The sequence below is a fragment of the Vollenhovia emeryi genome, unplaced genomic scaffold (assembly GCF_000949405.1).
Source record: "Vollenhovia emeryi isolate VEMERY1.0 unplaced genomic scaffold, V.emery_V1.0 DF939211.1, whole genome shotgun sequence".
NCBI classification, from domain to species: Eukaryota; Metazoa; Arthropoda; class Insecta; order Hymenoptera; family Formicidae; genus Vollenhovia; species Vollenhovia emeryi.
In genome coordinates, this window is record NW_011967155.1 from 461,602 (window position 1) to 484,486 (window position 22,885).

The 22,885-nt window shown below is 43.7% G+C and overlaps 3 protein-coding genes across 3 annotated transcripts in view; 1 reads left to right on the forward strand and 2 right to left on the reverse strand.

Annotated features, from left to right (window-relative positions):
- Positions 1–8,868, forward strand: part of LOC105561112 — a 114,816-nt gene extending 105,948 nt beyond the window's left edge. The window contains exon 6 of the mRNA XM_012010809.1: positions 8,523–8,868. Within this exon, the coding sequence (XP_011866199.1) occupies positions 8,523–8,816 (294 nt within the window). The 3' untranslated portion in view covers positions 8,817–8,868. The remainder of the gene's footprint in view (positions 1–8,522) is intronic.
- A 3,855-nt stretch (positions 8,869–12,723) lies between these two features.
- LOC105561113 (alpha-amylase) lies at positions 12,724–16,103 on the reverse strand. The gene is made up of 5 exons (XM_012010810.1): positions 15,810–16,103; positions 14,460–14,893; positions 13,850–14,216; positions 13,257–13,745; positions 12,724–12,968 (listed from the first exon to the last, which is right to left on the reverse strand). The coding sequence occupies exons 1-5, from the start codon at positions 16,083–16,085 to the stop codon at positions 12,951–12,953; spliced, it is 1,584 nt and encodes a 527-aa protein (XP_011866200.1). The 5' UTR covers positions 16,086–16,103; the 3' UTR covers positions 12,724–12,950.
- Positions 16,104–16,851: 748 nt separating this feature from the next.
- The window catches only part of LOC105561114 (alpha-amylase A-like), a 9,932-nt gene continuing 3,898 nt past the window's right edge, over positions 16,852–22,885 (reverse strand). Inside the window, exons 2-5 of the mRNA XM_012010811.1 lie at positions 21,515–21,948; positions 17,777–18,161; positions 17,067–17,549; positions 16,852–16,989 (exon numbers count right to left, since the gene is read on the reverse strand). Coding sequence (XP_011866201.1) covers positions 16,978–16,989; positions 17,067–17,549; positions 17,777–18,161; positions 21,515–21,948 — 1,314 coding nt within the window. The 3' untranslated portion in view covers positions 16,852–16,977. The remainder of the gene's footprint in view (positions 16,990–17,066; positions 17,550–17,776; positions 18,162–21,514; positions 21,949–22,885) is intronic.

A 22,885-nucleotide genomic window follows, 5' to 3' on the forward strand; every position in this document is an offset into this window, starting at 1 on the left:
GGTGCGAAAGTGCAGAATCACTCCAGCATCCCCTTAAGACTTTTTATTTAAAAATAACAAAATGGTGCCAATTTGTTAAACGTTTTGAAAAGTACGTTTCAATATAATTTTAAATAAATCCCAAAAAGATTTATTTCATTGTATTCACTGTGAAAAAAATGGTTAAAGCATAAGCGTAGTATCCTGGCCGTTAAAGTGGAATGAACCCTTAATCACTGCATTTTTTTAACGATCGATCGCATCCTATCATTTATGTGGCAATTAATCGGACAAAGGCGATTGTGACTTCGTGCTTCTATTTTGCCGCATTATATGATCGGGAAACGAAGTGGAGCTAATTGGGAACAAGTCAGACAAAATTATATCGCGTGGAGCGAGTTGTTGCCGTTAGCGCGAGAACTGCACGCAAAATCTCGCGTTCCGGAGTGCCGGGCGCATTGCTCATGCTCGCGTCGAATTTCCTTAATCGTCTTTTCCGCGCGGCCAGCGCGCCAAGTAGGATGGCGCCGCCTCGGATCGTCCTCGTTATTTCCCCCCCCGCCCCCCCCCCTCTGGATTTTCATCGCGGAAACGTCACCGCTCGCAACGGGGCGAGCTGGCTCCGGGTCGTTCTGTTCCACCTCGTTCCAGCTCGCTCGTTCCCTGGGATTCGCGCGAGGGAGGGTTCCGGGGGGGCGAGGAGGGGGCGGCATAAAGACGAGCACCGTGGCCGTGAACGTGGCTTCATTACCGGGAAACCTGTTAGTTATGCTAATATCGCCTTACAAACCCTTCATTATCGTTGATGAGCAATTAATACGCCTGCCTGGTCCCCTCGCTTGGCAGTGCTAATGCACTCTGAATGTCTCTCAATTACACGGCGACGTTGCCCGCGAAGCCGAGCAACCGATCGAGATTGACGATCGAGATCCGCTTTTCTCCTGCGCCTTCTTACTCTCTTTCTTTTTCTCCCGATCGCTTCTGTGTGCCTCTGTATTGCCCAACGGCGACTCCATCGTTGGAACAACGTCCGACATACGTGCTTTAAGTCGTACGTTTCATGAATTCAATGAATTTCGATGGGAACCTGGGACGGAACGGTACAGTTTGCGCGATAAATGCGATCGAGCGTTGAAATTGGCGACAGCAACGTGGAGAAAATTCGCGCGAGAAACACAAGGCGCCGATGTACGAGGTCATGCAATAAAGTGGGTGTGGTTGGCGTTATTGCACAAGTTCCTCGATACGGTAAACTGGAGAAAAGGGCACACTTGCCGCAGCTGTAGCCAGGAGCAAATTCAACCGATTCAAGAGTGGGACAATCAGCCGCGAGATCTCTCGGCGATTTGGCAAGAGCGCGCCTTCTTTTTTTGCCCAAAAAAGGTTTTGACGTAGAATTGACTTGCCCGAATGCATACTGTAACTCGCGAGGGGATCGCCTAGCGAACCCGCGCTGATGCCGACGCTGAGAAAAGAGACGTCGGGTGCGAGGCAGAGGACGGAGAAGACCAGCGGTTCGCTGGAATCGGAGCGAACTGAAGGCGTGACGTAGGCAGACGGCGCATCCGCGAAGACGAAGAAGGAAGGAAGAAAGCGCCGGAGGAGGAACGAGGACGTGAGGCGCGATGGTCGCGGAGGGAGCCGCGCAACGGGGGGATGTTGATCTGGTTAGGTCGGTGCCAGCGAACGCGCCGGTCGTCGGTTAGGCTGACCGGTCGCCGTCGGCACGCCGATCGGCCTGGCGCGGCCTGGCCGCGCCGCGCCGCGCCGCGCCAGCGAGAGAGGCGCGCGACGACCTCGACAGGGCGTGGCGGGTCACCGTACAGTGGCGCAGAATGTCGGACGGGTTTCCTCCGGATCCGCGGCGCACGACTTTCGAAGACTCTATTATCTTTCTCGCGCAATTAATAACACTATTCTGTTGCGGCTCCTCTCGTCGGAACGTATTAGAAATAATCCCGAGTTAAATCGTAGAAGGAAGCCGAGCGAATTGATTTCAGAAGTAAAATTTCGGGGGATAAAATTCGTTTCATTTCTGAGACAGATTTTATCATTGTACGACGAGCGGCGTTACATAAAGGCCTGATTTTTCGTTTGCTGGTTATTTCTTGAAAACTTTGTACAAAGGGATTTTCGGGGTCGCTCATTGCGAATCTGATGTCAGATTTTCAAAATTCAAAATGGCCGACCCAAAATAGCGGATGCAAAGTACGTGAATTTTTTAAGTTTTCTAGTTTTTCAGCATTTTCGTGTGATTACGGTATTTAGGGACTCATCGCGTCCGCGTCGTTAGCTCTGGGTAGTGCCAAGAATGAGTAAATTCCAAGAAATTATTAAATTTCAATTTTACATCCGCCATTTTGCGCGCGCTCTTTTTTATATAAGAATTTTTAACTGGAATTTAGATTCCATGAGTCCTAATAATATCTAAATAATGTTTCTTAGCACACTTGAATTACAGTTGAATGATGTTTTATGATGAATTATTCTTTTAAGTTTTGAATTTTGCCATCTTGAATCCGCCATTTTGAGTTATGCAAATCTGATAACAGATTCGTAATCAGCGACCCCAAAAACCCTTGTATACAAAATTTCACAAAGAACATGGTTCAATAGCATAATGTATGCTTCAAAGGGTTAAAAGAGAAATATCGGAGTGTTTTAATTTCAATTTTACATCCGCCATTTTGCGCGCGCTATTTTTTACATTCTATAAGAATTTTTAACTGGAATTTAGATTCCATGAGTCCTAATAATATCTAAATAATGTTTCTTAGCACACCTGAATTACAGTTGAATGATGTTCTTTTAAGTTTTGAATTTTGCCATCTTGAATCCGCCATTTTGAGTTATGCAAATCTGATAACAGATTCGTAATCAGCGACCCCAAAAACCCTTGTATACAAAATTTCACAAAGAACATGGTTCAATAGCATAATGTATGCTTCAAAGGGTTAAAAGAGAAATATCGGAGTGTTTTAATATACAAGGGAAATATTAGATAGTACTACGTGATGAATGAAGAGAGCACATAGTTATGGAGGATAAATGCAATGAAGATGATAGGCGCGAGATGAATAAAATTGAGTGAATGAAATTTAGAGTGAGATTCCACTCGAAAAAATTTAGGGAGTACGATAATCTCTCGCCCTCCCGTGTATAAAATCTTACGCTTCTGCCGCGCGATTTTCAACTGCAGACGTGAACGGGTTATGTAACGTACGTAACACCCAGTCGGTCCGTGAACGTGTTCATCGCGGGAGACAATGTTCACGCTTGTTGATCGATTACGGCGTGCCGGTGCGACGCGAATCGCCGATTCTTACGCGCGCACCTTGTTGGTACACCGGCGGCATCGCCCTTTCTCACGGAACAATTCCGCGCGAGGTCGCGCGGTGGAACGAAAACACGCGCGTGGAATTTCTAGCGCGAGCCCGCCGACGCAAATTCTCAACCTCGGGTTCGTCCCCGTGTAGAATTCAGCGCGCGATCGCAGGCACGCTCTGCCCTTCGCGCCCGCGCGAACGTCGTCCTCCCGTATAAGGGATCTCGGGAGCAGGCAACGGGCCCGGGGATCCCCCTTCGGTAGCGGCCGACAAAAGTTGCGGCGCGCACTCGCTTTTATTGGTTTGGCCATGGTGTAAAGATACCAGGTGAAGTAATCTGGTGGATGCGCAGTGTCAACCAATCAGAAGTGGCCCAAACCACCGAATTGACCAATCAGAAACTTTCCCCAACCGTCAAACTGCAAATCATTGCGGCTGAATGTAGAAGGAACCAATGAACAATTTGCCCCAAAAATTGGTTACGTGCGCAATGTCTCACCTTGTATCTTTACACCATGGGTTTGACGCTTGATTCCTCGCGCGACGGCCCGCCGCGGTCGTTCGGCGTTCGTTCGACAGCGATGCAACGTAACGTTACGCCGGCGATGCGTAGGTGAGATACACGTGTAACGTATAATCCGACGCGTTAAAAGAATGGTGGGTTAGGAGTCGAAACACAATGCGATGCGGTATTGTAATTTCCGCGGGATCGTACAAAGGGAGGTGATGAGTAGACTGGAACAATAGCAACTACCAATCTGGTCCTAATTGTCAGCCGAGCATCTATCCATGGGAGGAGCCACGTCTGCTGATAAAGTCCCGTTTTCAATTTCAACGATAATTAACGTTGGGCAAATAAAAAGAACTCGGTTTGCCAAACCAGTCCTTGTTGCGGAACAATTGGGAATGCATTTATTCGTAAAAGGAGTTGCGATAATTGGGGGAAGGCGAACAACGTAAAAGTCATCCGCAGATGTTGGTTGCGTGCGCGACAGGACCGTTTGAAGCTATCCTGAAACGTCGCTCATATCTATCTGCCATTTCGTAACACGACAGGTGTAATAATGACTGAGACAGTCAGAAGTAGCTATGAAGCGAACGCGACTTTTATGGCGGAGAACTGTTAGAAGCTTGTAGTGGCGTTACGCGGTGACTTTACGCCGTTGAATAATTAAAAGAACGAAAAGAAACGTTTTATGCGCCATAAATGCTGCAACGCCGCGACGCTATCGACGGGCGACATTTAAGAAATTTAAGGTTTCGCCCGCAAATATAACAGCGCGAAACGTCGTGACAATTGATTTATGCGTGATTCATCGCGCACATATACGCGCTGATGCCGACCTGTGTCAGCTCGATCGACGATAAAATTAACAGCTGTGGAGATGGATGTGAGCCAAACGGGTGTAACAGATGTTTACCTCGATATCTGGTACTCCAGTTTATTATAAATCTATTTCTCGAATGATGAGTGAGCTCCTTTACCGGTTGATTGAAAAACTACTAGGATTACAATGTTAAATTACTATAATTGCTACAACTTGCTGTAATTACCGAAACTAGGCCTAATTGCAGAGGCCCTGATATCGGGGCACTAATTCCATTAAGGGGAATTGCCCGAGGCACTAATTTTCGTATCGCCTTCCACACCTGTGCCTCGGATGCAAAAAATCAACGACCGATCGCCCGGGCGTCCAAGAACGAATTCTCTGGCGCTCGCTGCGTGTGGTTTAACGTGACGTGGTTCCGACTGAGCGATCTCTCTCGAGGTTATAACCGCGAGATTCCTCGGGTCGAGGATTCGCGCTCGGCAAGAAAGGAGCCCGTTATTTTTCGAGGATTCACCGTCTTTTCCCAGGTCACGGTCGGATGCAACCTCGCGGATATTCTCGGCGAGGGTCTTCTCGGGACGAACTGGCGTTCGCTCGCGACGAATTTGTGTCGTTCGCTGTCCACCGCGTGCTTACGGAAGCAAGTGCAAAATTAAACAGTGAAACTATTATTATGGTGCGCGTAAGTTACTAAACAGTTTCTAACGCAGCACATCTGCCTATTCTCTAAAAGTTAATCAGTGAATTATCACTGAAAATCGCAGTGGTATACTTGCAACTGTGAATCATTGAGTAGTCACTGGTCTCAATGACAATCTACTGATTGACTTTCAGAAAGCATAAATGAATAGAATATTTTTATTAGACACATATTACGGATACAGTAAAGGCCCACGAGCCGCGATTTCAGCGCCGGGACACGGGACGCACAATAAATATCGCAAATCGCAACGCGCATTTATATCGTTACACGAACATTTCTATGTTCGCCAATTTAAATTCCGCTTAGCGCGCCTCTTGGCCCACGGGCATATCTGATAAGCCCGCGCGCATAATTTAAGAAGAGGGCAGCCCTCCCCCATCCCCCTCGTGTTCGCGAGACGCAGTGACGCGCGAATAATTTAATAACACATGCTCCCGAGTCGGAGCGTGCATCCTCGCGCGAGCTCGAATCTCTCTCTCGTACCGCGTCGGCGCACGACGAGTACGCGAGGGGGCCTAACATCGTGTTTGTGGAAGGTATAATTGATGCAGGACCAGCCGGGAGATCGCGTTTGCCCTTAAGAGTTTGGAACTGGGTGGAGAAAATATAGGTTGTCTTCGTTACCCGGCCTTTGGTGCGCGCCCGGTCGCCCGCGGTGCAACACGAGGATGATATATTCGCTTGCAACTGCAGCTGCTCCGCGCCGCGCCGCGCCGCGCCGCACCGCGTCGCACCGCACCGCACCGTCCACCGCATCTCATCGCGCGAGTCGAACGGTCCATGCCGCGTCGGTCGTTTCGTGAGATTTCGAAACTGTTTGCTCCCTGCACCGCCTCGCGAAAACAATGAGGCATCGTCCTCGTCAAGCTGTGGGTGGACGCGTTCTCGTAATGCATGCAACTCGCGCCCGAACGCGTCGAGAGTCCCACGAGTCACTCACTTTGTTCTCCCTCTTTGGGATATACGAAATCAATAATAAGACGTCAAGTAAGACGCCTGGGATGAGATGCATCTTTTTATGACACGTTGAACACTCCGTTGATTGCGAATAGAATTTATAATGCGGATTTAGGTGATTTCACGAGTGGTTTGAGAGAATTGCAATTATACAAGATTACGCGGATGAATAAGAGACTTGAACGCGTGGCGTGACGGACGAACGGAAATGTGGAATTACTCTTTCTCTTGACAACTAGTTTCGAGTAACGTTTAGAAGGGAATCTGAGACTTTTCTGCGCCGGACAAAGAGCGGCCGCACCGTAGCTCAGTTTCGCGGCGCGAACAGTTTCTTGCGCGTCGTGCGAATGACTTAACTAATTAGCGTTTTGCGCGAGGCGACCGTGAAGAGGCGGCTTTTCTCGCGCGTGGCTGACTCCGTACCGTTAGAACCGCGAATGCATCGAGAATCCGAAACAGTGTGGGGCCTATTTACCGTAATCAATGATTATGCGTTTTACTGTCGGCGATTATGCGAGCCTCATTGTTACCGCGAGATCCCCGGACTCGCGCCTAGCAATATAGATTCCCTGTTGCGCGATGAATTCCCTTGATATTTCTTGGCGCGATGCGCACGTAGATAAATCGTAGATTAGAAGTCGCTTGGCGAAACGGTCAGCGAGCACCTACATTCAGTCCAGCGGCATGAATGCAACACCTGTTGAATTCCAAGTTCACGACGCGTATCATTGCCGGTCGGACGATGATGGGCAGAAATAAGTTAATCCGTGAAAAGAAACAATTAGTTGTGCGTAAAAAGGAGTACAATTAATTATTCCTTAATTTACTCAGGGTTTGTCTCGACTCGTTAGATTAATCCAATTTATTGTTTAGACCCGGCGCTTAGAGGGTTTGAAAGACGAATCCTTCGTTTACAGTACGTTGATTATTAGAATCGATCGCCGGAGAAAAGGTGCGGTACAAAAGCACGGAGATCGATAAGCGCTTCTCCTTCGGTGACAAATAACCCTCGCACTTACACTCCGAAAGCCGGCCAATTAGACGCTATCTGCGCGAGAGGAAAGGGAGAGAAAGAGAGAAAGAAAAGAGAGACCTGAATGCCCAGCGGCATGAATGCACGGCCTCGATCTCCACGTCGATCCCGATCCCCTCCTTCGCCGAGGAAGGAGACCGGTCTGCCGTTGCGTGTGCGGCTCGCATTACGGCGCTGAATATTTCATTCATAAGCGGGCCGAGCAATTACCGTATTCCACGAACGTGTGGTGCGCGCAAGGGACGTCCGCGATCGCGCGCTTACGTACACGCGCTCGCGTTACCGCACGCTGCAGCACCACCCCGCGGTCGTTGCAGCTGCAATTACGCGAGGCGCGGCCCCCAGCGCGGTGAATGAAACGCATCCGCGCTCCTATGCCTCTTTTTTCATCCTCCTCTCTTTCCTTTTCTTCTCGCCCCCTTCCGTTTCGCGTCCGCTCTTCCTCCGCTCCTTTTCAGCCTCCTCTCCGATTTCCTCCCGGTAGCCTCTCGATACTGACTTTTTGTGCGTCGACGGAAACAACGGATCCCGCCCTTCCCACCGGTCGCGTCTCGCGTGAGACGAATTCGCGGGATTCCGCGGCGTCAGCGAGGTCGCAGCCGCCGCGGAAGGGGACGGTCCCCGGCCGCGATTCGAGCCGGTCGGAGGTCGGCGGTACATGCGTACGTGTCCCGCTCCGCACGCGGAGGTATGCATCGGGGACCGAGAGGTGTACGAAAGAGCCAGCGTTAACGAACGGGCCACTCCGCACAACCCGGAGTTTTAGATGCCGCGAATTCCAATAATATCCACGCCGCCGCCAGCTCTTTGCTCGCGAGTTGACGATTCGTGAACGAAGACCCGGGAACATCGCTGACAAAAGGATTAACATTTAGCATATTGTTAAGATATGCGGACCATTAAGGAACGCGGACACAGGCGTTTACGATAGAACCGATACTGATATTCCTAAAGGCCCGTGCCCACGATGCTTGGTTCAAGTATTGGTTTTGAGAAATGTGTAGCCAATCAACTTGCAGCTATTCCATAAAAGCGGCAAGCTGTTTGGACCAGGTTCTAGCATCGTGGGCGTTTTGTACCCCGCAGTTTTCGTCTCTCCGCGCTCTCAGAATAATCTAAAAGAGACCAACGAATGTATCACCCTCGTCTCAGGGTATACCGCTAATAACATGCTGCCATATTTCTGCTTGCAGAATTTCCGGGAGCACCGTATAGACGGTGCGGCGCTGCCGCTACTCTCGGAGAACCACCTGACAGGCACGATGGGCATGAAGCTCGGTCCAGCCTTGAAGCTGCGCGTGTTGTTGGCTCGGAAACTCGGTGCCTGCACGGTATGCTTGCACTGTGCCCACTGTCACCAAACGCCGCTACCGGCGTTGAGCGCAGCGGCCGCGGCGGTGACGCAACAGCAGCAACAGCAGCAGCAGCAGCAGCAGCAGCAACAACAGCAGACGCCGAGTCGACGACCCAGCAGCACAGGGAACTGACAAACAATGGCGGAGACTCCCCCATTGGGGTCCGAGACAGCAGCGGTCAGCCTGACCCCGGCGCCATCGTCTCCGGACCCGAACCGGGCCCTCAGGATAGAACGGCGCGTACCGCGCTCGGTACGCAAGCCGGAAGTCGTCTTCAAAAAGCCTATCAAGCAATGACACGCGACACGACGTCGCGTTCAATCGGGAGAAGACGACTTCGTATATCAGGGAGCGCGGAGACTCCGCCTGTTGTCAGTAATTAAAGCACTCGGAAGGACTTTTAGAGATAGAAACTCAGACCGTGAGTTTTAGCCGAGATTGAACCGAAAGGTACGAAGGAGAGAAAGAAAAGAGCGGGAGGGAGGGAGGGTTCGGTTAACGTAGCGCGCATATAGCATATGAATTGAATACTCGAGAATAGAAATGTTTTTGAGTGTTTGATTTCCGTCGATCATCAGGATAATCTAAAGCCTAAACTGTAGAGACCTGAAGAACCGTATTTTAGTGAAACTGCAAGCTTCGATTGTACCGACGGATTACGTAGAACCTAGGCGCAGCGCGACGAATGGTACGTTAATTAAATTGCCCAATTGCGAAGCTGAAGATTATAGGCTTGAGACAAAAGAAAGCTCAGCTTTATTTTCAATTTACTTACTGAACGAGTAATATTGGGATAGAGAAACGGAAAAATATTTTTGAAAAGTCTATATGTACAGCAATAATAGAGCGAAATAGAGCGAAGCGTTGAATAGTTACAATCGCGAGGACAGATGGTCGAAGAAAGAATTCTAGCTGAATCGCGATAGTGTATGTCGCTGCGAGAATAGATCTACGTACGATAATTGAAGAGTTAGTGAAATAATAATTCCTGAACTTGGATGTGTATTTATTTTCTTTAGTAAAACTATATATTCTGATGGATCTATTGTAACAACAGTTAATTTGGTAGAAGATTTAATTTTTATTTGCTCCTAGAATATTGCGTCAACCTTAATAAAAGTTACAATCCACGGAAAGAGAGAAAAATTATAAATTTTAATTTTTCTCAATATTTAAATAATGGAAATTCCATGAGAATAATATTCATACAAATACGACGGCATGTGAGGATTTGTAAAAATAGATAATTTTATATAAAACTTGTGATCTCTATCATCGATTCAGTACTTAAATAGTATATTTTACACTGTGAGACATAGAAAATTAGGGATGTATGCTGGACAAATAACATACTTTGTTCGCATCGCGCGTAATATACGATTATCTTCCATCGTACGATGACAAATATATCAGGGATATACAGTTTTGTTTAAATTATTTCTTTAAATATCTTACTTAATTAAAATTTCCGCAATCCAAGTCCTTCAAACAAACGAATTTCGATGTTTTTTTTCTTTTTTCTACATTTACGTGCATGAAAACGTTTCTAGAAAACATTTGATAAATTAAAAGGCAGAAAATTAACTGATTAAATGTACATCCTTTCAAAGTTATGTCGATCGTTAAAATAAAATTCATATATTTAATTATCTTTTTGGAATATTTCTCCCGGGAGGCGAAAACCTAATAGATAATAAATCAAACGAGTGCCTATCTTCGTGAAGTCTTCCAAGACGACGTTGTCGAGGGATCGTTCGGATTAATTCCCGATGCGCGATGGAACATTACATATTACTTTTGATTACTTGAGATCATCTTGATTGTCGAGCGACAGCTTTCTCGAACGGCCGAACTCGTTTCTGTACACGACACGAAAAGTTGACGAAATGAGGATCCACCAACTCGATGTCGAGAAGAGAAAGAGAAAATAGAGGAGGAGTGCGTGAACGGTACGCGTATATGTGTACATATGTCGGAACGATTGCAATTACGTGCGAGTGTGTGTGAAGTGGAAGTAAGTATAGATATATTAAAAGAATACAATCTATATATACATAATCAGCGAGAAGAATTACGTGCAATAACAATAAATATACGTTTCGACGCGATAACTTTTAACTACCGTAGGAGATACGTATTTGCTCAAATCGTTGTTTCTTTTATATATTTTAACGAAGTTTTTTATATGGATGAGAATTATTACGATAAATATACTAAATTATATTTTTGCTAATGTGCTCTATGTGCAAGAATGAGAATCCACGTGCGAGCACACACATACACGAAGGTAAAACATACACATACACACAGGAGACATCGACACGCGCGATACGTGGACGACGACGACAGTTTCACGCGCGACGGACCCGTGTAGCTCCTTAGGAATTGTACATTACGGCGCCTCCTTTTGCCCCCGTTAATCTCCAAGATTCGCGCAACGTCAAACGTTTATTTATTTAGAGATGTAGTACCCGTTTTGCCTTATTGTATTCACGTAACGATTAGGATGTAAATGGTGGTAGGGCGACGACGTCAAACTGCGCTTACACGTACCATACGCGGATGAAAATGTGCGCGGCAAACGAATCGGTTGGTAAGACGAGCAGTATTTTTTAGATTTACACAGACAGACACACATACACACGCAAACACGCGTATACAAACATTAGTCTGAATTTACTGCAGACCATATAAACTTATAATTGTATATACATATACACGTGACGCCTAAACAGCACGTTCCTCCACGTGCGCCCGCGCGCCCCCGAGTTTGCGCTTGCGCTGAAAAAAAAAGAAATAGAAAACGCAAAAGTATCTACTAGAAATCGCGGTGTGTCGAAATTGACCCAAGTGCGCTCTATTTAATCAGTTAGAACGATCAAAAGTGGCGGTGAAAGAAGGAAATTCCTTCGTATTTCCTGCGGCTGATTACATAAGTCCGTTACTACTCGTGGTACAAAATTACCAATGGTAATTAGACGCTGTAATCGCATGCGATATTACTCTTGCTTCTACCTTACGCAGAATTGTAATTGTAGGTTGAGGTTTGTTTACGTGCCTATTATTTATAATTAGCGATTACGCTAACTTTCGACGTACATATGTACATAAAATAACGTGATGTAAGGAAGACATTTTTTCTCGTTTCGTGTGTTTAATGGACGCAACGCTCATTCGGCAACTTTTTTATTTCGAACAAACGATCACTTTTTTTTTCGTCGTACGACAAACTCGGGCGCGCCTACACTAATCGAGTTAGCGGCTTTTACTTAAACAAGACCACTGTACATAACGCTTAAGCATTTATTTATGTCGTGCTTCTACAAATACCCCGTAGTATTTTATTTAGTATCTTAGTCGCGAGATTCACGCTATTAATGCGTAATTACGTGCGTTACGCATTAATTATTTCGTGCAGCGTGTTCGTTCGATGATAAGAAGAACGGACGGGAGGAAAGAGTTAGAATGATAAATGTGCTGACAGATTCTTTCAGCGAAGGATAATTTAACCGCACACATGAATTAGAAACGAGAGAGAGAGAGAGAGAGAGAGAGAGAGAGAGAGAGAGAGAGAGAGAGAGAGAGGTGGTAAAACCGACGATAAGGCAATTTTTTGTGATATTTCAAGATTTTCTACCCATCCTTCGGTATATCTCACTTTCTCAAAACCGATCGATTTTACGGCATGTGTCCACCCCATCTCACCCGATCTCCCTTCGACTTTTTGTTTTTCCATCGCGAGTCTGTCGTGTATTACTTACGAATAACTGTCATATCATGTATAGTAGAAATTAATGGTGAAAAGAGGAAAAACAGTACATTGTTTCTGTTAAAATAAACATTGTTGAAAAATAACAATTGCATTCTACTCAATTTCACCGATACATTCTCAGAAATATTACATTGCATGTTTGGACTCTTTTCGATGGCAAATACGAGTCAACAGTTATCGGATTTGTTAAAGCGATAAAAATATATGAGTATTGTACTTTCTGGAATTTGATGACGTAAACTGAATGTAAAAGATCAAAAGGGTTAATGACATTTCAAACATACCAACACATTACACTGTGTTGCTATGCAAACGCTTATATTTTATTCGTAACAAGTACAAGTACAAATAAAAGTACAATCAAATTATATCTTACATAGTTGGTTGTAATTAATCCGAATGCAATTAAATTCTTTTAAACTTACACCTGTTTTATATTATGTACTTACATTCTGTGTCATAGCACTAAATTTTTTATTCGTCTAATTGGATCTTTATGACTTCACCTTTGCCTGCAAAAATTATTCACCTTGTAATAAACAACCGTGATTTAATTTCTTCAAACGCGATGTTAATTATTACTAATATCTTAATCAACAATTCATTGCTTAAAATTACTTGAGAATATCAACATCGTTTAGTGAGAGAACATTGTTTGAACCAATTCTAAAATTAAAACATTTATACAATGCGAGTCATTCCTCAAGAAAAAGATATAATATAGATAAATTGTCATAAAACAAACGCAATAAAATGTCTCATGTGAAGGAGCTAAATGAACGATAAAGAAAGCTATTTACCTGTTGGTGAATAGCGAGAACACCGTCTTCCTCGTTCGTCAAGATTTCTATATGCGCCCTTCTATCTTGATCGACTGTTACGACTTTACCAGTACACTTGTTGTTCTCCAAGTTCCCGGAGATGACGTCGCAGTAAGTGCCAGGCTCCACGCAGGTGAAAAGAGTCTGCTTAAAGTCATATCCGTCGCCATTGATCGCGATGAATCCCGCGTTACCGCGACAGAAGGCGATTTGGTTCTGGCCGTTGTCCCACCAGTTGTTGATGTCGGTATTATTCGCGGCGTTTCGGAAGCGCACCATGTTGTAAATCTGGCGCCATCGGTGCTCGCAGACCCAGCCGTTGCCGCAGGTATCGTCTGGATTGATGATTGGAGATAGGAGATTGCCAGCGGAGTCCTGCGGCGGATTAGCGTCGAAGGAATGAAAGTCGAAGGAGCTCATGACACGCGCGGTCCCGTAAGGATGCGCCAGCATGAAAGCAACAGCCATCTGTAATATCACTTGCTATTGATTCCGCGCTCGGATAAGGATATAGTTTAGCCTCCGTCCGCAGTATTGCTGTGTTTTTAATTTCTCCCTCGGGAATCACTTGCCTTGTACCGCTTCGACGACTTATAGGTGAGTATATTGGGGTTACCACGCTGAGTATCGTGATTGTCAATAAATACCACAGCATCCTTAGACGGCAGCAGGCCCCAAGCTTCTCCCCAGTTGCCAAACCATTTCAACAGATTGTTTCCATTCATGGAGTTGCTGATTTCCATACCGTAGCGGAATTCCGTTACCGCGCCGAAAGAGTTGTACTCATATTTACTGATTGCTTCGCCGCCGTAATCGATTACCTCTTGGAATATATAGGGTCGCGCCTCTGAAGGGAAATGATGCTCGGTGTTGAGATTTTTTATCCGAGAGAAGATCACTTCTAGGTCGCTCGGCCACATGTGTTTAGCTGCGTCCACTCTAAAATTCAGAAATTGGTAAAACTTCGCTCTCTTGATAAAACACGAACGAGTGCATGTGTCACATTTAATTATCGATTGTTGAACTGACTTGACAATATTACTAAAAATTTTACTTGTATTGGAGAAATTAAGATGATATTTAATTTCCGATAAAAAGAAAATGTCGTAGAGTGACGCTTCCTCGCGTCGGTCGGGAAATATTGCAACGGGATCGCGTGTAGAGTGCAATGATTCTACCAACCGAAAACCAGCAACTCCAGCGTCGACAGCTTCGTTCAAGAAATTGACGATCTTCTCTCTGACATATTCCTTGGACTGATCGATATCGTGGAGGCCGGACAATTCGCAGTTCCGTATATTTACTGGGTCCCTATAATTATTGATGCCGCAAGGGGGTGTGTGAAAATCGAATACGGAGTACGGTACCGCTGGATAGCTGAAGCTATGAGTATCCGCTGTCGAACCGCCGGTACCTCTCGCGTTGTCGTGATTACCGGTCATGTGATTGAACACCACGTCAACGTAAATTCTCACGCCGACGTCGTTACACCTGCGAACCATCTCCCTGAATTCGTCCGCCGTGCCCGATCTCGTGTGCCATTTATAGGATATAGGCTGATAACGTTCCCACCATGGTCTATTGCCTACGATCACATTCTCTTGGATCGGAGAAACCTGCAGCAATTTTGTGGATTCGTTTTAACTAGAGCTGTTACTTTTCATAACTTCGAAGCTTCGAAGATTTCGAAGTAATTCGAAGCTTCGAAGTTCGAAGTTAAATTCGAAGCTTCGAAGTTTCGAAAATTTATTCGTGCGAGTGACGAATTTCTTCGACGAACACTAAAAATATTGTAAATAAAAAGTACTAATTTATATATATTGAGAAATAGGTAATTACTTCTAAATTATAATTTTTAAATACTATAACATGTAGATTACATATTTGTTTAAGATCGCGTAATTAAATCTTAAAAAATGGTCAATTAAGTAAATCAATTAAGTATCGTATCAACACTAGAAAAATTCGCATAAATTCATTATTATATCGCTAATTAATAATAATTTAATTTATTTAACATTTATCTGAATATTACTTGAGTTTCTAAATTATCGAGTTATTGTCCGTGCCTTCTTATCCACATCTCGCGTCTACCATGTACATTCACCACTTGAACAATATTTAATATACAGGATGTCAACTATAATATAATATATAATATACAGGGGAAGTCAACTTCGAAGCTTCGAATTTTCGAATATCGAAGCCTTCGAAGGAAATCACCAGCCCTAGTTTTAACCATTTGCCCGATGATACGTAGATTGCTGCATTTCACTTATTCTTAATCGCAGAATTCACGGGGTCTTTCGGGCTCGTATCTTGTTAAATAACGTTAACATGCTAAGAAATTCTGAAGAAATTCATGTAATGTCATTGATTTTTATTGATTTTAGAAAAGCAATCGTATATTAACACGAAATTTTTTGTAATTTCCCCAATTCTTAAAATAGTTTCTGAATTTTTCATGAATTTTTCTACATTATGTGTGTCACAGTCTCCGCATTCTAAACATTTCTTGTCTTTCTATCTCACCTGCACGCCACCGAATCCTATGGGACCGAGGAATCTTTCACACTCATCTGCAATGTCGTGCCATTTCCACTCAAAAAGATGCACCATCCCATCATGACCGGGCACATAGTGCGTCTCTTTCTGAGCGGCTACCGCTGATAGTATTGCTAACGCGCACACTAGCACTTGCATTGTGCTCATTGCTGACTGATGCAAAGTATCAGTCTCGGAAATATATAACCACCGGTTGCCTGCACGAAGGTATATTGCTTTCCTGCTCACGAATGAACGTGACATTTTACTGGCTACTCTTCGTTATATTACATCAGCGACGCCAAGAAAACACATTTATCAAATACTAATCGATAAAAATGTCTTGCAAGCCCTAAGAATATGACTAATTAATTAGTCATATTCTTTTAAGTAACAATTTGTATTGATGAAGAGTGGATAACTAAGGCTGCAGCTGTAACAATATTTGTATAAACGAGCGTTATCTGACCGCTGCTATTATGAAGAAGGTTGGTAAAGAAAAGTGTGAAATTGAAAAATAAGAATTTATTTAGGAATTTTATCAGTTTCATGAGAGCGGAATTTTGAATGTTTCCATCAGTATACAAATTCTTATTCAATTTCAATAAGCAATGTTTGCCCCACTATTATATTAATGACGAAACACTTGTGTAATTGGGATTATATAATCGTTATTCGAAATTTTTAATAGACGAATTATTTTATTAATGCACTCGTGTTTGTAATGTATCAATTACGTTCCTGATTTGGTCGTGATTCTCCCGCACTCGCGCAAGTACTAACGCAGCGCTTGAGAAACATTACAGAGTGCTTTAACTCGGGAACACTTAAAAACTATGAACACGAAAAAGAAATGGATAAGCTACAAGGCCTCTGAATCCACGTCCGAATGCAAGCAGTCTATGTTGATGTCTCAACAAGTCCATTTTCTTCTCTTTTCTCTCTCAATAGCTCCGTATTGATCGAACAATAAATTAAACAAATTATGAAGCAAGACGCAGAGATAATAATGTTATTACTCAATCGCAAAGAGTGCAATATCTTACATGCCTGTTTATTCAATTACAGTATTTCTACAGTTGCACAAGTCTACACAAATATTAGCCACAAAGATTCTTAAAATGGCGCGTCTACAAGTTTTTTGTCCACGCGTGCTTCACAGTCTCTCCTGCAAGTGTACGAAAATTCAGATAGTACTATCATATCTTTGTTATCTTTCTGTTTGTCGTTTTTTACTATACTGACCTGAATGTGAAGAGCGAGCACACCTTCCGGCTCGTTTGATAGAATCTCGACCATAGCGGTACCATCGTCGCCAACATGCACCGACTTTCCGCTGCACTGGCCGTCGACCACATTTCCGGTTATGACATCACAATATGTCCCTGCTGGCAATCCGGTCTGCAACTTCTCGCGTAGATCACCCTCGACGTTAAAGGCGACGAATCCTTTGGCGCCGCGCGAGAAGGCGATCTGATTCTTCCCGTTGCTCCACCAATTCGCTATCACCTCGCCGTTTACCAGATTGCGAAATTGGACCATGCGATAAATCTGCGGCCATCTGTGCTCGCAGACCCAGCCGTTGACGCATTCGCCGTTGACGATCTCGGGCGAAATGATGCTGCCGTCCGAATTCGCCGGCGGGCCTTGACTGGGATCGGTAAACGCGAACGAGCTCATTACCCGAGCGTGACCGTAAGGATGGGCGAGCATAAAGGCTACTGCCATCTAAACAATTATATAGACCAGAATATATTTGGTAATTGTTTAGTTTAACGGACCACCCTCCAATCTCTAAAACTTCTTGAAGGTCACCCAGGCTCATGACAATGTGTGTCAAGGTCATCGAGATTGGAGGGTGGTCCGTTAAACTGAATAATTACCATATATTTTAATAGCGCAACTAAATCTCGTGTACATTTACGAATACCGTTTCTCAAAGTACAAAAACTCACCTTGTACAGTTTCGGCTCCTTGTGCGTCAAAATGGTGGCTCCACCGGCACCGTGGCCCCTCTGATTATCATGATTGTCAACCATGACTAACGCGTCGGCAGAGGGTAGCAGGCTCCAGTCATTCTCGTCGCCGAAATTGTACAATCTCGCCAAGTTGTCCATCTTACGGAACATATTACCCAAAGTAATGCCGTACCGAAACTCAATGACACCTGCCAACTTATTGTACTCGAGCTTGCTGACGGCCTCGCCACCGAGATCGATGACTTCTTGGTAAATGTAACACTGCGCGTCCTGCGGATACCCGTTCTCAGGGGATAGTTTCTTTATTCTCTCGTAAATAGCCTTCAGATCCCCTGGCCACATGTGTTTGGCGGCGTCGATGCTGCAAAGATGTTGAAGTATTTAAGTTTGCCCGGTTATCGGGCCACTTTACGTTCCAGAATAAACTTCTTAGCGGAATACGCAGTACGGCGCGATTAAAAATAATAATATTTCTAATATTTCATAACGCAAATGAAACGGATGATATGCCACGAAACGTCGTGAATGAATTATTGGAAATCTGGAAAAAGAAATTGTAATTAATTGATGAGTTTTCTGAATAAACTGCTACGTTTGGTACAAAGTTGTGCCGAGTAACGCGAGGTTTTCCATGCATTTTGCCGTTCTTACCGCAGATGTCTTGTTATAAATGACCGCCGATTCCGAATACCTTTTATGCGGCACGCAGGCGGGATCGGTAGCTAACGCGGCTCCGGTCAGGAGTTCAACATCCCAAACAGTTATTTCCGCGCCGAATTATGTGCGTCGGCGAGAAGTTGGTTCGTTAATTAATTAACGCTATTCGGTCAATTAAGATTTTTACCGTTTGCCCGTGGATACCGCGAACTCCATTGAATTTAATCGTACTTTGGCGATAATCACCTCTGTATTTGCCAAAGGTACTTGCAACGCACGGTGGCTGACGCGCCGAAGGTCAGAGTTCACTGCAACCCGGAAAATGATTGCCCGGAAATGACCGGGCGTTATTTATTTCCGTTTATTCATTCTGCAATTTACTCGTGGATAACACGCGACAGGATAGAAAAGTTATTTTACCATATGAGTTGTCGCAACTTCGTATTAATTGACCGAGTTATTTAGGACACTTAGTTTATCGCTGCATACTTATGCACGCCTTTTGCTGCGAACAAAGTTCTGTTAACTACGGTATCGCGCTAGAAACAAAGTCACTGTCGCAATTATGAACAAACCATGCATGTTATAGCTTTATTGAAGAAACTGAAAGAGAAAAGGGAATACGCATGTGCAGAAGAGAGATAACAGTGACGTTACGATTCCCATTAAGAAACAAGATTACGGCCTTCTCATTTCCGCTACAGCGTAATGTTTCAAGTGATGTCGCGTAAAATTATCGCGCGTACATTCACGACAATTTCGTCGCGTTAATTTCGACACACAAATAAATTCGCGCGAGTGAAACGCCGCTATTGAGGAAAAAAATTTTAATGTTGCGGCAAAATCGTGGCCGCTGCTACATATACATGGATGTGAAAAGGAAATTTCGTTATCGCAAATTGCTCGATATTCGATACTTGGTTTGGTGATAAAACAGAAACAGCTTGCTAAATAAATTTGATGCTTTTGGAAACACGAGATTACCCTGGATGCGAAACGATCCGTGTCGAAAGAATATATTTTCGCGGCTAAATTGTCGCTACACCGGGAGACCCATTTTGTTGACTGAACATGTAATTTGGTTGTATAAAACAAAAAATATGTTGCAGAAAAGAAGTTAAATGTCACAACAACTAACCATCTTAAAGGGATTCTGCGCACGTTTACTCAACCAAATCTGTGTGTTGATATAACGAAATTTTTCAACTGAATTTTTTCGTTGTTAACTGAAAGATTTGTTTGCCCATATCCAAACAAGAAATTCAGTTGAATCAACTAAATTTTGTTTTATTCAACAAAATGGGTCTCTCAGTGCATCTTAACGGAGAGAGAATCAATTTCATTGATTATATCGCGCTATAAATAACATTGTATAGCAAAATTATTATTCTTAGCTTGTCACGCGAGCATTCTTACCCGTCCATATAATAATTAACAAAACTTGTTACGGCAGAATGTAATATACTGTGCTATCAAACTTCCCTTTCCGTACGAGCACCGTGACTTTAGCGCACTTTTGCGGCTGTCACGCTTTCTTAATACGCGCTATCAACGCCACATTCCTTTCCTCGAAATATAGGTATGCAAACCACTTGCAATCCGCGGCCGCGATGCGTAGCGCAGTCCCCAAGACGGCAGCGCGCCCCGTTATCATTCCCGACGCGTATATCGCTCTTCCGCCTGTAAAGCCACCGGTTCGGTACGAGATGGTACGATTTCGCTGCGGGTTACAATTACGAGCGAGGCGCGTAATTAAAAGCTGATGTCCCTCATTTATTAATGCTACCAGACGAGCCGGCCTCTGTCAGTGCCGTGCGGCACCGCTCGTCCGGTTTAATGTTAAACATCATCAGTCTTCGGCGCATCCTCGATGCAAGAGAGAGAAAGAGAGAGGAAGAGACTCGGGGTGGGGCTACGGAGCGTATCTCGCGAGTTTACACTTCGGATTTTATATCTCGCTCGCATATTTCGCCGCGGAATGCGCATCGGCCGTCCGTTGATTTGCACGCAGGTAGGGATTAGCGGCGAAACGCGATCGCTGTTACGAATGACTTCATTTTTTGTACTTACTGCTTGGATGAGTTCAAGCGCAGAAATTACAAGCAGAAGAATCCGTTCCCTACACTTAGAGACCCATTTTGTTGGATAAAACGAAATAATTTGGTTGAATCATTTTGTTCATTGAACATGTCATTTGGTTGGATAAAACGAAAAATATGTTGCTGATAAGAAGTTAAATTTTACAGCAACAAACTATTTTGTTTCCATAAGTTATTTATCTGAACAAAATTTTATGATCGAGATAACAAATGCGTACATCTCACCACGTCCTAAATAATTGTGTTTGTTGCGTGAACTACATTATTTAGTTGAATATTATAAAGGGATTCTGCGCATGTTTACTCAACCAAATTTGTGTGTCGATGTAATCAAATTTTCCAACTCAATTTTTTGGTTGTATCAACTGAAAGATTTGTTTGTCCATATCCAAACAAGAAATTCAGTTGAGTCGACTAAATTTTGTTTTATTTAAAAAAGTGGGACTCTCTGTGTATAGTAACACAATATATTGGCGCATTATTGGGAAATAACGTAAATCTATGTCATCCCAATATTGGTCCAATATTGTAAGATGGACGCCTTCTCTTATTCAGCCAATGTCTATTTAGGTTTAATATCGTATCGATATTAGACCAATATTCTTATTACATTGTTAAATATTGGCCAATGCACTTCCAATATGAATCTAATATTATATAATTATTGTCGTGCAATATTTACATTAATTCCATGGCCAATATTGGCTCTACGTTGGACAATATCGGCCAATGCATGTCTAATATAACCAACATTGGATGAATGTTTAGCCAATGCACTGTGCTACTAGGGTTCTCATTTCATTGAACACCCCGAACGCCAGTGTCCCGTGATTCTTTTAACGTTAAACTTTAAGTGTATTTTACTAAGTTTCATTTTGTGTAAACGAAATTTATCTTTTTCTTAAAAATTCTTGATAAAAAATATCACAGTAAAGAGTAGATTAATGAAAATAATTACCGAAAGCCAGCGACTCCAAGATCGATGACCTTGTTAAAATATTCAACTATTTTATCTTGGACGTGCACCTTGGTCTGATTGAGATCGTGAAGACCGGACAGCTCGCAATCGCGGACCTCTGCAGCGTTGTTATAATCGTGGATGGTACACGCTGGATGGTTAAAATCCTCGGAACTGTACGGGACTCCCGGATAGCTTAAGTTATCTGGTTTTGCTAACGTGCCACCGGTGCCGTACGCGGGCTGTGCATCCGCTGACATGTGATTGATGACCGTGTCAACGTATATCCGCACGCCAGCCTTGTTGCATCTTTCCACCATATCCTTAAATTCGGCTTCGTTCCCGGATCGAGTAATAATATTGTAAGAGATCGGCTGATACCTCTCGTACCATGGCCTGTTCTCCATCACGAGATTCTCGTTTATGGGGGAAACCTATGAAAGCACACGAATCTATTTCGCATTTATACTTTTTGCATTTAGCATTATACAGAACTCATTGTACTTGTAATATTTATCCTGAAAATGTATTGCAATATTTTTATGTTAATTTGCAAAAATGTGAGTGGCAAAAATTATTCTTTAAGATTATGACAAATATTAGAAATATATGCCGCGATTAACATATTCCCAGCTATCTTATGATTAGGTTCATATCACAGACTTGTACAAATACTCGTAGACTGCTCGTTCCGTGAGAGGAATTGAACATTAAAGCGAGAGTGCAATAGCCTGAGTGAGTATGTCTCTGTCTAATATGCGTATCGGTGCAAGGGAAATAAGGAGAAACGAACATTTGTCGTTTTCTCCTCACTCTTAAAGAACGAGAGAGAAAGCATCTCTCACGCACTATATCTGTCTTTCAATCTAGTCTTCAGCGCAACTATAAGGACGCGCAGTCTATGTATCTGAGTCTATGGTTCACAGTACTTTTTTATCACAATGAAACCATTTTTCCGCTACAAATAAAGACGATAGAAGATTCGTCGAATATCTAGGAGAAATGGGATTGGGAAATGCCCAACACATGGAACTTATAGTGTGTTACTAGGTGTAGATTAGATATAAGTTAGACATAAAATTAGATATAAGTAAGGTAGCCCAAATTAGGCTGAGTTAGGCAAACGGCACACGATACTATTTTTCCTACTGAATTGCTTACAATTTCTTATGAGAGCCTATCAGCCTTAAGGTAGTTGTTTCGCGACAGTAATGCTCAAAAGTTTCTTCCAGACAGGAACCAGCACTCAATTATTACAATGATATATCTTGGTGCAATATTGTTCTAAAGAATACACTTACGATTAATACATAATGTAAAATAGATTCGAAAGATTGTAGTTTGAGGTGCTGTTGCCACATCTCTTACGCC

What these genes read in the sequence shown, in the direction of transcription:
- LOC105561113 (XM_012010810.1), bottom strand. Translation starts at nt 16,085, where the DNA reads ATGTCACGTTCATTCGTGAGCAGGAAAGCAATATACCTTCGTGCAGGC. An exon ending in GCTGGAGTTGCTGGTTTTCG is followed by an intron (nt 14,217 to 14,459) that starts GTTGGTAGAATC and finishes TCTGAATTTTAG; the next exon opens with AGTGGACGCAGCTAAACACA. An exon ending in AGTCGTCGAAGCGGTACAAG is followed by an intron (nt 13,746 to 13,849) that starts GCAAGTGATTCC and finishes GTGATATTACAG; the next exon opens with ATGGCTGTTGCTTTCATGCT.